Below are 14,637 nucleotides of genomic sequence, written 5' to 3'. Positions count from 1 at the left end.
AATGTTGGAGAGGATGTGGAGAAAGGGGAACCCTCCTGCACTGTTGGTGGGAATGTGAACTGGTGCAGCCACTTAGGAAAACTGTGTGGAGGTTCCTCAAAGAGTTAAAAATAGAGCTACTCTATGACCCAGCAATTGCACTGTTGGGGATTTACCCCAAAGATACAGATGCAGTGAAACAGCTGGACACCTGCACCCCAGTGTTTATAGCAGCAATGTCCACAATAGCCAAACTGTGGAAGCAACCTTGGTGTCCATTGAAAGATGAATGGACAAAGAAGATGTGGTCTATGTATACAATGGAAGATTACTCAGCCATTAGAAACAACGAATACCCATCATTTGCTTTGAAACAACAAATACCCACCATTTGCTTCAATGTGGATGGAATTGGAGGGTATTACGCTGAGTGAAGTAAGTCAGTTGGAGAAGGACAAACATTATATGGTCTCATTCATTTGGGGAATATAAAAAATAGTGAAAGGGAATAAAGGGGAAAGGAGAGAAAATAAATGGGAAATATCAGAGCGGGTGATAGAACATGAGAGACTCCTAACTCTGGGAAACGAACAAGGGGTGGTGGAAAGGGAGGTTGGGGCGGGTGGGGGGTGACTGAGTGACGGGCACAGAGGGGATCACTTGACGGTATGAGCATGGGTTGTTATGCTATATGTTGGCAAATCGAACAAATCAAACTCCAATAAATAGAAGCTTCTAGATTAGTGTGGGAGATAGACATATAAGTTGTAAAAGATAATGTGTCTAAGGTGTCTAAGACATGTACACAGAGTATATAGAAATTTTCTTGTGGTATAGGATTCTGGGTTAACCGTCCTTTTTGTTACAGCACCTGAAAAATACTGTACCATTTTCTTGTGCCCTCTGTGGTTTCTGAAGAGAAATCATTGTTAGTCTCATGGTTTTACCTCTAAAAATAAGGCATTTTCCTCTGACTGCTTTCAAGACTTTTTCCTTTGTCTCAAGTATTTACATGTTTCTGATCTATCTTGGTGTGGATTTAATTGTTTTTATCCTATCTGGAGTTTACTAGCTTCTAGACATAGGTTTATGTCCTGTCACATTTGGGAAGTTCAGCTGTTATTTCTTGGGGTACTTTTCCAACCTTCCTGTTCCAGGTTCTAGCTGATGGAAACATTAGCTCTCCTGGACAGCCCTTCAGGTGTCTGAAGCTCTGCTCGTTTTTCTTAGCTCATGTTCTTTCTGATCAGATCTGGTCACCTCCATTCTGCTGCTGAAGCATAGTCAGTGAACTTGTTATTTGGATTTTTCTGTTTTTCAGTTCCATTTGGTTACTCTTTTGTAGCTGAGGCCGGGGCTGCCTGTTGCTCTCATTCACTGTGAACATCTGTATCACTGCTGCTGTTTGCATGGCTGCTTTTAGATCCTTGTCAGATAGTTCTAATGTCTCTGTCCTTTTGGGGTTGGAACTGCCCTTTTCTCATTCGGTTTGAGATCTTACTGTTTCTTGGTATGATGAGTGGTTTTTAATTGACGCCTGCATACTGTGATTTTGTAAGACTGTTTTTAAATTAAATCTTCTGTTTTGGCTGGCTTTTTCTGACATGGTTCCAGGAAAGTAGGGGTGGGCATCATTTTGTTGCTGTTGGGGAGGCAGAGGTGTCCCGCTTGACCTTCACTGATACTTCAATTATGGGGCTTCTCACTACTGCTGGGAGCAGCTGAGGGTTCGGGGCACTATTTCCAGCCATGGGTCAGAGTTCTGGTTCCCCACTTGGCCTACTGACAACACCTTGTTAGGGGTGTGGGCTCCTTGTCATAGCCTTACCAGAACAGAAGGAAGCTGAGGCTCTCCTCTGGAGCTGCTAGCCTGGGTAGGGGTGGGACCTTACTTTCTTTCCTGTGGGGTTTGGCTGGAGTAGAGCTGTTATTGTCAAAAAGCTTTCCATCTTGCTCGGCTGCCCTTCCCAGGTTCTTCGGCTTGAGAGACCCGGCTTTTGCTGGGTTTTTGGTATAACTGTCTGCACCCACTGGCATTTTTGGGTTGCTGGCTTTTTCAGCTCCATGTCTGAGGTATATGAAGCCAAAAAAAAGAAAAGAACCCCAGCCCCAGGAAGTTTACCATATTATATTTCCCTCAGGTCCTAAGGTCCCTAGTTATGTTTTTGGGCTTTTTTTTTTTTTTGAAAGTTTTACCATTATTTTAATTAATGAAACAAAATCAATGTAAGTCATGTGCATCGGTGTCTCTAACAAATGTAAGAGGTAAATATGAGTTTTATATGACAAAATGTCTTCTCTATTATAACAAATTTCCAATAATCTGACAATTGTCTTTCAAAAAATTACCCTCAAATTCTAAGCAAAGTATGCAAATTGGAAGTTAATTCTAAACATGCATTAGTATCTTCTTATCCAGTTTGGTGTGAAGAAATGGAAGAATTTAGGTCTGACCAAGATACTAATGGTGAACATGAGGATTCTTTCCTCCTTGTGTCTGAGCTCCCAGCCCCACAAGTATAGCTACCTGCCCAGCCACAGTGCCCAGTGTAGAATTAACAAGTATATTACATCTGTATTATCGACAAGACTTTGATTTGTGTGCATAAAACATAAGCATATCAGCATTAAAAAGAACACAGCATTTGGGGTGAGTTCAGTCTAAATGTGCCGTCTTCAAATGGTCTACTTTCTTCTCTTTCTGAGTCTTTTCATATTTTTACAAATAGGTAATGCCTTGGGTATTTTTTTTTAAAGGAGGTTCTGCATATTTTATTTTATTATTTATTTATTTATGATACAGAGAGAGAGAGAGAGAGAGAGAGACACAGGCAGAGGGAGAAGCAGGCTCCATGCACCGGGAGCCTGACGTGGGATTCGATCCCGGGTCTCCAGGATCGCTCCCTGGGCCAAAGGCAGGCACTAAACCGCTGCACCACCCAGGGATCCCCTGCCTTGGGTATTTTAATTTAATTGTACGTAGTTGGAGGAACTGAGGAGAGTACATCTGTTCCACTTTTCCAAAAGCTAGCTTCTTGTTCTTTTTAAGTGAAGTGCAGTTATTTTCTAATTGAACTTTTTAGTTTTAGCTAATTATACTTTCAGATGTAGTTGTAAGGTTAAAAGCAACGTTTTGTATTCTCGATTCAGTGAGAGTATTGGACCCTCTTGAAAAACTGCAGAACAATATCCCAGCTATGATTTTAACATTGATAGCTTCTGTTTTAAATGTTATATTTAAGTCTGTGTTTTAATTAATCAGCATTTAAATGTGAAGATTGTAGTACATTTTGGGAATAATGTGCTACAGTGGTGTAAAAATAGAAATTTTCGTTTGCCATTGCTGAGGAAATTAACTTAGTATATAACATTGACTAATACTTTTCACTAGTTTTAAAAAAAATGCCGAAATAGCTTTTATTGTTCTTAGAAAGTGAGAATTTAAGCCGTTTCCTTCTGAAAGAAACTACATTGTACTTAGCTGTGAATATTGACATTCGTTATATAAAATAACATATAGCTAATGGGCTCTGTTATTTCATGAAGGTGTATAGTAACTAAGAAATAAAACCTGATCTTTGTTTTTCTGAAAATGCTCCGTGTAAGTCAGACTTTCACAAGGTGTTTTACACAGTTTCAAAATCATGAGTATTTTTCTGTAAAGAAATTCATCATTTTGGGGGTGCCTAGGTGGCTCAGTCAATTAAGCATCTGCCTTCAGTTCAGGTCATGATCCCAGGATCCCAGGATACTGGGATCGAGCCCCATGTTGGGCTCCCTGCTCAGCAGGGAGTCTGCTTCTCCCTCTCCCTCTCCCTCTCCCTCTCCCTCTCCCTCTGCTCGTGTTCTCTCTTAAGTAAATAAATAAATAAAAATTTAAAAAGAAATTCATCATTTAGTTTGATTGGTACTCACAGGTATGCTTTGATTTGTACATACACATTTCCTTTGATTGTGTGTTTTATCTCTTAACTGTTGATTGCAGAGGTGCCTTTTTTGCCTTTTTTGAAGCCACCTGCTCATTCAGTTGAATTGATTAAGCAACATACAGTGAAGAGTAGAGAGTCCTTTCTTTAGCTCTAGAAATAGAATTTTGTTGTTACTCATCATGATATGCTCATTCATAGATACACAGATGCGACCAGCAAATATGAATCTGTCATGAAAACAGAGCCAACTGTTTCTGAATATACGATTCGTTCAAAAGAAAGGATTTGCCACTGTTTTTCTAAGGTAAGATTTGATTGGTTCCGAGAAATGTAAAAACTTAATATGTGGAATAACAACCATAAATCAACCATAAATCAACCATAAATAATTTTCTCACATTTATTTGTAGGATGAGAAGCCTGTTGAAGCTATTCGAATATGTTCTGAAGTTTTACAGATGGAACCTGACAATGTGAATGCTCTGAAAGATCGAGCAGAGGCCTATTTAATAGAGGAAATGTATGATGAAGGTAAATTTTTAAGGATTTTGATTTGCAGTACCTAAAAGTTGATGTATATGAAATTAGTACATGTTTAACATCCTTTTGTTTAGAATATGTTTACCAGAGTAGCTAAAAATGTTGATGACTGTAGGAAAATGGCAGAGAACTTGAAAATTATTCTCCTTTAGTGGAACTTGAAAGGTATATCATATGAGGATAGCATTCTGCTCTTGAAACCAGTTGAGTAGAATATAAAAATAAAAAAATTTAGCCTTTATTTGTTGTAGACAAGTTAGAATAGGTAAATAGCAAAATAGAAAATTTGAGTAATAGATTTCATATCATCTGGAGCTAATTGTTATTCATCTGGGATTTAGATCTTTCAGACTTTTTCTCTGCATATATATTAGTCTGTTTTATACATGTGCATGTATAGATATATTCTGTGCATATACACAGTATACATATTATACCTGTAACATACATATATGTGTCATATATGCCTGAATATAAAATGGTCTTCTGGACCATTGAGCTATTGAGTGACTTCTGGATAGTTGCTTTGTTGAAGCTGAGGTAACAGAGTTTCCTGCTAGATGTTGTAAGGGTCTTAAATAAATAAGGGCAGAGTCCTATCTTTGGAACATAACTAAGGCATATACAATAATATATATATTTAAAAAATAATCCTTTCATATTAGTTGTTTGTGACTTTTTTCATTTGGCAGTATGCTATGAACATTTAGGAAAAACAGTTTTTAAAAGAAGAGAGCCTTATAGCCCTTACTGCAAAGTTTTCGTTTCAAATTAGGTAAAGCATTTTAAATTGAAAATGGTAAGAGTATTTTTCTGGTAAAACTAGGCTTGTGGTGCTCTTCCCCCCCCCCCCCAATTAAGTGTTAAATATTTATATGATAAAATGTGAAGCTATTAATATGTCTTAAATTTAATGTCATGTTAAAGTAATTATATTATGGTAAGTTGTAATCCTTGATAACATTTTAAATGCAATGAGACTGTATCTGCAGCAATGATAATTCAGATAGGTTTGTGGTACTTTTTTTTTTTTTTTTAAGAGAAAGAGTGTGCAGGTGGGGAGGGGCAGAGGGAGATGGAGAGAGAGAGGGAGAGAGATTGAATCTTAAGCAGGCTCCATGCTTAGCAGGGCTTGATCTCATGATCCTGAGATTGTGACTTGAGTTGAAATCAAGAGTAGGATGCTTAACTGACCGAGCTACCCAGGCACCCCTCTTCTTTTTTTTTAAGGCACACTGATTATTCACTTTTTTTCCTGCTTTTCACAATTTGAAAAGAATCTAGCTCTTAAGCAGTTTCCGATGAGTGATAACAACTATAGTTACTGCTATTTGTGGGATATTTTTTAGTATAGTCCTTGAGGTTTGATTGAGGCTTGAAATGTACGCAATCAAAATGATCTTCAAGAAGATCCTGTTAGCATCCTTGTTCTTTCACGTTTGAGCTACTGTGTCTACTCAGTGAGATTGGCTCTCAGATTTTGCATTGCCATTAGTTTTTGGAACTCTTCATCAAAGGTACTTTTGTCAATCCTCAGCTCTAATTGTGAAATTAGAGAAGTTGCAGAATATAAAAAGCTTAGCTGTTAAAAGAAGGTTAAATCTTGTAGGCTGCTACAGATAATTTGAAGATGCTTTTGTAATTTGAATGGTAAACTGATTTGTTTTTTTTTAGAGAAACTTGACAGCTTCATTCTTGATGAAAAAGATGCTTAGTACTAATTTAACAGAATAGCTCTGTCTTTGGAGTCTGTTTTTTCCTTTAAAAATTTCTTTTAAGTAGTTTATTCTTTGTCTTTGTTAGTATGTTTGGATTATACAGTGGGGAATCTTTCTGAATTATGGTTTTAGAGTAAAATGGTTGTTTCAGGGTGCCTGGATGTCTCAGTTGGTTAAGCTTTTGCCTTTGGCTCAAGTCACGATCCCAGGGTCCTGGGATTGAGCCTTACATTGGGCTCCTTGCTCACTCGGGAGCCTGCTTCTCCCTCTCCCTTTGCATGTTCTCTCCCCCTGCTTGTGCTCTCTCTCTGTCAAACAAATGAATATTTTTTAAATAAATGGTTGTTTGAGTCACAAGTATGGCAATTAAGCAACCTTATGGAGAAATTGATAATGGAATTCCTAGGTCTCTCAATTTGGGGGGTGGATTGAGATGCCAAGGAGACCTGTATATCTGAAACTGAAGGGTATTACTTGACTTGTTTTGAATTGGAAGTTTAGTGAGTGATGTAGAGGAGTGATAATCTTACTTAACTAGGCTAAATCATATTTTGAAATCCCATGTTAAAATATGAGGGCTTTTTAATTCTGTTTACTGGTTTACCTTTTTTTAAGTAAGCAGTTTAAAACGAGGTAGGAATATAATGAGTAAAGAAAAACAATGTTTAGGTTAGTGAATAATGGAACATGGAGATTAATTTGGGGATTATGACAGAATCATCAGGAAAAATTTTAGGGGATTCCACTCACTAGAAAGTAAGTAAAATAAGACTGTTGTTTGAGGATAATGCTGAAAACATGAAAAATGAAGGAGGCTCTTCAGATCTATATGAGTAATTCTTTTCATAGCTTTTGAGAGGAGCAAACTGACTTTGGAGCAATACTAAATAATCAGTAAAGCTCCTTTGAATATAAGGATGATTCAGGTGTCCTTATGACATAAGCAGTTATATTGGCTAGAATTTAAGCTATATGAGGACGTGTGTCTCTTTTATTAAGTGATCCATGTCTGCTCCTTGTGCCTGACACATAGCAGGCAGTCATATATTTGCTGAATGAATGAATGTAGTTTATTTATCAATAAGGTCCTAGTCGAAAGAGTATGGGGTTTAGAATTCATCCTGAATTTGAGTGTGACTGTACCATAAATTTTTTGAAATTGTTACTTGTAGGAAAATTCATATAACATAAAAAACATCTTAGCCATTTTTTTAAAGTTTTTAATCACTGGGTGCTCATTATGACAAGTGCACTCCTTAATCTCCCATCACCTAATTCACCCATCCCCTCACTTACTTCCTCTCTCATAACCATGAGTTTGTTCTCTATAGTTAAGAGTCTGAAGAGTGCCTGGCTGGCTCAGTCGGTAGAGCATGTGACTCTTAATCTCAGGGTTGTGAATTCGAGTCCCACCTTGGATGTAGAGATTACTTTAAAAAAGAGTATGTTCCTTGATTTTTCTACTTTTCTTTTTGCTCATTTTGCTGTGTTTCTTAAATTCCACAATGAGTGAAATCATAGGTATTTTGTCTTTCTCTGACTTAATCCAGTTAGCATTATACTCTCTAGCTCCATTTATGTCATTGCAAATGGCAAGATTTCATTCTTTATTATGGCTGAATAACATGCTATTACAAATGTATATCACATTTTTATTCATTCATCTATATCCATGGACACTTCGGCTGCTTCCATATCCTGGCTATTGTAAATAATGCTTCTATACACATAAAACTGCATGTATTCCTTTGAATTAGTGTTTTCATATTCTTTGGGTAAATACCAAAGTATTTGGTATTGTGATTGCTGGATTGTAGGGTAGTTCTAGTTTTAACTTTTTGAGGAACCGCCATACTGTTTTCCAGAGTGGCTGTACCAGTTTACATTCCCACCAACAGTTTAAGAGAGTTCATTTTTTCCCCACATTTTTGTCAGCACCTGTTGTTTCTTGTGTTATTGATTTTAGCCATTCTCACAGCTCTGAGTGATATCTTATTATAGTTTTGATACACATTTCTCTAATGATAAGTGATGATGAGCATTTTTTCAGGTGTCTGTTGACTATCTGGGTGTCTTTTTTGAAGAAAGGTCTTTTATGTCTTCTCATTTTTTAAATTGGATTGCTTTTTGGGTGTTGAGATTTACAAGAGTCACAAGTATGGCAATTAAGCAACCTCCTGGAGAAATTGATAATGGGATTCATAGGTCTCTCAATTTGGGGGGTGGATTGAGGTGCTCATACTTGTGATTCTGTTCTTTATATATTTTGGATACTAACCCTTTATCGGATATGTCATTTGCAGATATCTTCTTTCATTTGGTAGGTTGCCATTTAGTTTTGTTGATTATTTCCTTTGTTGTACAGAAGCTTTTTTTTTTTTTTTTTTTTTATGTAGTTACAATAGTGTATGTTGCTTTTGTTTCCCTTGCCTCAGGAGACCTATCTAGAGAAAAGTTGCTATGGCTAATGTTAGAGAAATTACTGCCTATGCTCTCTTCAAGGACTTTTATGATTTTAGGTCTCACATTTAGGTCTTTTTTTTTTTTTTAAGATTTTATTTATTCATGAGAGATAGAGAGGCAGAGACATAGGCGGATGGAGAAGCAGGCTCCTCACACGGAGCCCGATGTGGGACTTGATCCAGCAACCTGGGATCAGACCCTCGGCCAAAGGCAGATGCTCAACCGCTGAGCCACCCAGGTGTCCCTCACATTTAGGTCTTTAATCCACGTTGAATTTGTTTTTGTAAAGAAAAACAAATGTAAGAACGTGGTCCAGTTTCATTCTTTCGCATGTGGCTGTCCAGGTTTTCCCAACACCATTTGATGAAGAGACTCTCTTTTTCCCAATTGGATCTTTTTTCCTGCTTTGTTGAAGATTAATTGACCATATGAATGTGGGTGTATTTCTGGATTTTGTATTCTGTTCCCTTGATCTGTGTGTCTGTTTTTGTGCCATCACCATCCTGGTTTGATGACTACAGCTTTGTAATATAAGTTGAAGTCTTGCATTTTGATGCCTCCAGCTTTGTTTTTCTTTTTCGAGACTGGCCATTTGTGGTCTTCTGTGGTTCCATACAGATGTTAGGATAGTTTGTTCTAGCTCTGTGAAAGATGCTGTTGGCATTTTTGAGAGGGATTGCATTAAAGGTGTAGATTGCTTTGGGTAGTATAGATACCCTAACAATATTTCTTCTTCTAACCCATGAGCATGGAATGTCTTTCCATTTCTTTGTGTTGTCTTCAATTTCTTTCATCAGTGTTTTATAGTTTTCAGAGTACAGGTCTTCTATTTCTTTGGTTAGGTTTATTCCTGGGTATCTTATTATTTTGGGTGCAACTGTAAATAGGATAGCTTTCTTTTTAAAAATTTATTATTATTATTATTATTTTAGGATAGCTTCCTTAATTTTTCTTCCTGCTCTCTCATCACTGATGTATAGAAATGCAACAGATTTCTGTAGATTGATTTTTGTATCCTGTGACTTCACTGAATTTGTTGATCAGTTCTAGCAGTCTTTTGGGTTTTCTGTGTATAGTATGTCATCTGCAAATAGTGAAAGTTTTACTTCTTCCTTACCAATTCCTTACCAGATACACATGGGAACATGTGGGTTCCCTCCTGAGAATCTTAAAACACTGAAATTTAGGTGTAAGACGTCATGCCCCAAGTATTATATTCTTATTTGTACTGGATGTTCACCCTTACAGTTTTATCTACACCCCTAACAAAACTCTGCATAGGTCGCTCTTGTGAACTTGGATATTCCTTTTACTTTGGTCATTAACAGTGTCACTAAAAAATATATTTTCTTAGTTCACCTTTTTAAGCTTTGGAATGAAAGCTATCCGATTTGATAATGTTAAGAGAATATAATAGCCATAAAATAAAAAAAAATGCCTCTTATTGAATGCCTCTTATTTCTTTTTGTTGTCTGCTATAGCTAGCACTCAAGTACTATGTTAATAGAAGTGGTGAGAGTGGACATCCTTGTCTTGTCCCTCACCGTAGAGAAAGGCTCTCAGTTTTTCTCCATTGAGCATGTTTGCTGTGGGTCTTTCATATATGGTGTTTGTTATGTTGAAGTTTGTTCCCTCTAAACCTACTTTATTGAGGGTTTTTATCATGAATGAATGTTATACTTTGTCAAATGCTTTTTCTGCATCTTTTGAAATGACCATATGGTTCTTATCCTTTCTCTTACTGATGGGATGTTGATTGATTTGCGAATACTGAACCACATTTTTGCAGCCCAGTAATAAATCCCACTTGATGATGTTGAATGATTTTTTAAAATTTACTGTTGGATTCAGTTTGCTAGTATTTTATTGAGGATTTTTGCATTTATGTTCATCAGAGATATTGGCCTGTAATTGTGTTGTTGTTGTTGTTGTTGTTTTAATCTGGTTTTGGTGTCAGGGTAATGCTGGCCTCATAGAATGAATTTGAAAGTTTACTTTCCTTTTCTATTTTTTGGAACAGTTTGAGAATAGGTATTACCTCTTCTTTAAATGTTTGGTGGAATTCCCTCGTGAAGCCATCTGGTCCTGGACTTTTTTTGTAGGCATTATTTGATTCTTGATTCAATTTCTTTCCTGGTAATCTATCTGTTCACTTTTTTGTTGTTGTTCACATTATCTATTTCTTCTGTTTCAATTTTGGTAGGTTTTATGTTTCTAGGAATTTATTTCTTTTAGGTTGTCCAATTTATCGTCACATAGTTTTCCATAATATTCTAATTGTTTGTATTTCTGTTATGCTGGTTGTTACTTCTCCTCTCTCATTTGTGGTTTTGTTTTTCTTGCATTCTTTCTCTTTTTTTCTTGATAGTCTGGCTAGAGGTCTCTTAATTTTTTTTGTTTTTTTTTTCCTAAGTATCAGCTCCTGGCTTCATTGATCTGTTCTACCATTTTTGTTCGTTTGTTTTAGTTTATGCATCATTTATTTCTGCTCTAATCTTTTTTTTTTTTTAATTTATTTATTCGTGGGAGACAGAGAGAGAGAGAGGCAGAGACACAGGCAGAGGGAGAAGCAAGCTCCATGCAAGGAGACTGACGTGGGACTCCATCCTGGGTCTCCAGGATCAGTCCCTGGGCTGAAGGCGGCGTTAAACCGCTGAGCCACCCGGGCTGCCCTCTGCTTTAATCTTTATTCCTTCTGCTGATTTTTTTGTTCGTTTGTTCTTTTTCTAGGTGCTTTAGGTATTAAGTTAGGTTGTTTGAGATTTTTCTTGCATCTTGAGGGAGGCCTGTAAACTTGCCTTTTAGAACAGCTTTTGTTGTGTCCAAAGGTTTTGAACTGTGTGTTTTCATTTGTTTCCATGTAATTTTAAATTTCTTCTTTTATTGATTATTCATTGTATAGTAGCATGTTATTTAAGTAGCATGTGGTCTTCCCAGATTTTTTCTTGGAGTTGACATCTAGTTTCATAGTGTTGTGGTCAGAAAAGATGCATGGTATGACTTCAGTCTTTTTAAATTTGTTGAGGCTTGTTTTGTGGCCTACTATGTGATCTGTTATGGAGGATATTCCATGTGCACTTGAAAAGATTGTGTATTCTTCTGTTTTAGAATGGAATGTTCTTAATATATCTGTTAAATTCATTCCAGTGTCATTCAAAGCCAGTGTTTCCCTGATGATTTTCGGTTTGGATGATCTGTACATTGATGTAAAGTGGGGTGTTAAAGTCCCATACTGTTATATTATTGATTTGTACCTTTATGTTCATTATTAGCTGTTGTATGCTCCTGTGTTGGGTGCATAACTGTTTACAATTGTTTATCTTCTTGTTAGATGGTCTCCTTTATTATTATATAGTATCTTTGTCTCATCACAGTCTTTGTTTTAAAGTTCAGTTTGTCAGATATAACTATTGCTACTCCAGCTTTCTTTTGATATCCATTTGCATGATAAATGTTTTCCCATCTCTTCACTTTCAATCTGTAGGTGTCTTTAGGTCTAAAATGAGTCTCTTGTAGGCAGCATATAGGTGAATCGTAATTTTTTATCCATTCTGCCACCCTAGATCTTTTGATTAGAATGTTTAGTCCATTTCCATTCAGTAATTATTGATTGATATGTATTTATTGCCATCTTAATTACTTGCTTTGTGGCTGTTTCTGAAGTTTTTTCTGATCCTTTCTTGTCTTTCTTGGCTTGCTGGGGTTTTTTCAGTGATATATTTGAATTTCTTTCTCTTTATTCTTTGTATATTCGTGTTTTTTTATTTGTGGTTACCATTAGGTTTGTATAAAACTTCCGCATATAGCAATTTATATTAAGTTGATGGTCATTTAAGTTTAACCTGTTCTTCCCCCCCATGTTTTAGGTATATGTTGTCCTATTTTGTATCCTTTTGTGTGTTCCTTGACTGATTTCTTACATAAATATTCATTTTTATTTCTTTTGTGTTTTTTGGTCTTTCGTGTTTCTTTTCCACTCAGAGAGTCCCCTTTAATACTTCCTGCTGGGCTGGTTTAGTGGTCATGAACTCTAATTTTATTGTTTGGGATAGCCTATCTCTCCTTCTATTCTAAATGATAGCTTCGCTGGATAGAATATTCTTTGATATAGTTTTTTCCCATTTAGCACTTTGGATATCTTATACCACTCTTTTCTGGCTTGGAAAGTTGCTGCTGAAAAATCCGCTGATGGCTTTATGAGCCTTCCTTTGTATGCATCTGTCTTCTTTTGTCTTGCTTTTAATATTTTTTCTTTGTCACTGTATTTTTGCCATTTTATTTTTATTTTTTATTTTTTTTATTTAAGAGGGAGAGAGAGAGAGAGGCAGAGACACAGGCAGAGGGAGAAGCAGGCTCCATGCCGGGAGCCCAATGCAGGACTTGATCCCGGGACTCCAGAATCATGCCCTGGGTCAAAGGCAGGCGCTAAACTGCTGAGCCACCCAGGGATCCCCTGTTTTTGCCATTTTCATTACAGTATGTCTTGTTGTGGATCTGCTTTTGTTGGGGATTCTCTGTGCCTCCTGGATCTGGATATGTATTTCCTTCCCCAGATTAGGGAAGTTTTCAGCTATTATTTCTTTGAATAAATTCTCTGGCCCCTTTTCTCTCTCTTCTTCTGCGATTCCTATAATATGAATGTCATTATATTTGATGGAGTCACTGAGTTTCCTAAGTCTATTCTTGTTCTGCATAATTCTTTTTTCTTCCTTTGGTTCAGTTTGATCACTTTCCATTACTTTTCTATAGGTCATTAATTTATTCCTCTGCTTTTTCCATCCTACTCTTCTATCAGATGTGTTTCTCATTTTGTTCGTTGAGCCCTTTATCTCTATGTTATTCGTTATCTCCATGTTAATCATCTCACTGATATTCTCTACTCTTTCCTCAAGTCCAGTGAGTATCCTTATGATCATTCATTGCTTCAAATTCTCCATCAGGCATGTTACTTAGATCTGTTTCACTTAGATTTGTAGCCATGGCCTCGTCTTGTTTATTCATTTGGGACATAATTCTTCTGTTTTTTTCATTTGTCCAAGTTTTGGTGCCTGTTTCTATGTGTGAGGAAAGTCAGCTTCCTCTCCTGTTCTTAAGGGCAGTGGCTTTATGAAGAAGAGCTCCTGTAGTGTCCTGCTGTGTGATGTGCCCCATTCCCCAAGGCCCTTCTCTTCCAGGAGTGTCTTTAGTGCGTACTTGTCTGTTGTGTCCTGGCCACTTTATCCTTCAGGCTTTTTGTCTGCAAAGGCTCTCTTTGCCTGTTGTGGACAGTGTTTGGTACCGGCCTAAGTTTTAACTAGGTGTGCTCTAGTCTGCTTGTGAAATATGACCTGTTGCCACTGCCACTGGAACCAAGGCCTTGCAAAACCCAGATGGGAAGATGCAGTGTTGGCAGGGGTTTGTGCTGGTCTGGGGAAGGGTGCCTGCCCCACTGGGATGATGGTAGGCGTGCCTATGAAGGATGGTTCTTCTAGGGCACAGCGTTGGGGGGACTTGGTGTAAGCAAGTTAGGTAGCAAGTGTTGGTCTTGCACTGGTTCCTGCAGGTCTGTACTTATGCTGGGGCCACACAGGGAAATGGTGGTGGCCACCAGTTCCTTTGATCCTGAGGGCAGGGGGCAGGGGTGTCTCCGTGAATGCTGCCTCTCTGGGACACACTCTGAAATGAGCAAGTAACCTGCCCACTGTGTGCCCTAGGTATTCTTCAGATCGCTGTTTCCATGCTGTGTCTCCACGGGCTGTTTGCTTTGCCTTTTCTCCCAGAGCCAAGCAAGCTGACTCCTAAAATTCCAGGCTTTAAGCCCCACTGGTTGTAAGAACCACAATATTTGGGCTCTCTCACTTTCCTAGCCACTTGTTATATAAAGCTGTTCTTTTCTCTCTAGTCTTTTTAAACTCTTTATTTCCATTTCCTTATGTTAGGTCCTTATTTTTTCCCATATGCTGTTGCTTCCTGGGCTCCATCTCATTTCATCTTTTTATGATAGTTTTTATCTTTTTTTTTTTTTTTTT

General features: G+C 37.4%; 1 protein-coding gene across 1 annotated transcript in view; it reads left to right on the top strand.

The window, feature by feature from the left end:
* The window catches only part of DNAJC3 (DnaJ heat shock protein family (Hsp40) member C3), a 92,263-nt gene that overhangs the window by 66,518 nt on the left and 11,108 nt on the right, over positions 1–14,637 (top strand). Inside the window, exons 8-9 of the mRNA XM_041731332.1 lie at positions 4,107–4,212; positions 4,319–4,439. Coding sequence (XP_041587266.1) covers positions 4,107–4,212; positions 4,319–4,439 — 227 coding nt within the window. The remainder of the gene's footprint in view (positions 1–4,106; positions 4,213–4,318; positions 4,440–14,637) is intronic.

The sequence above is a fragment of the Vulpes lagopus genome, chromosome 16 (assembly GCF_018345385.1).
Source record: "Vulpes lagopus strain Blue_001 chromosome 16, ASM1834538v1, whole genome shotgun sequence".
Classification (NCBI taxonomy): domain Eukaryota; kingdom Metazoa; phylum Chordata; class Mammalia; order Carnivora; family Canidae; genus Vulpes; species Vulpes lagopus.
Note: the sequence above shows the minus strand (reverse complement) of the source record. Positions and strands in the feature narration are given on the sequence as shown.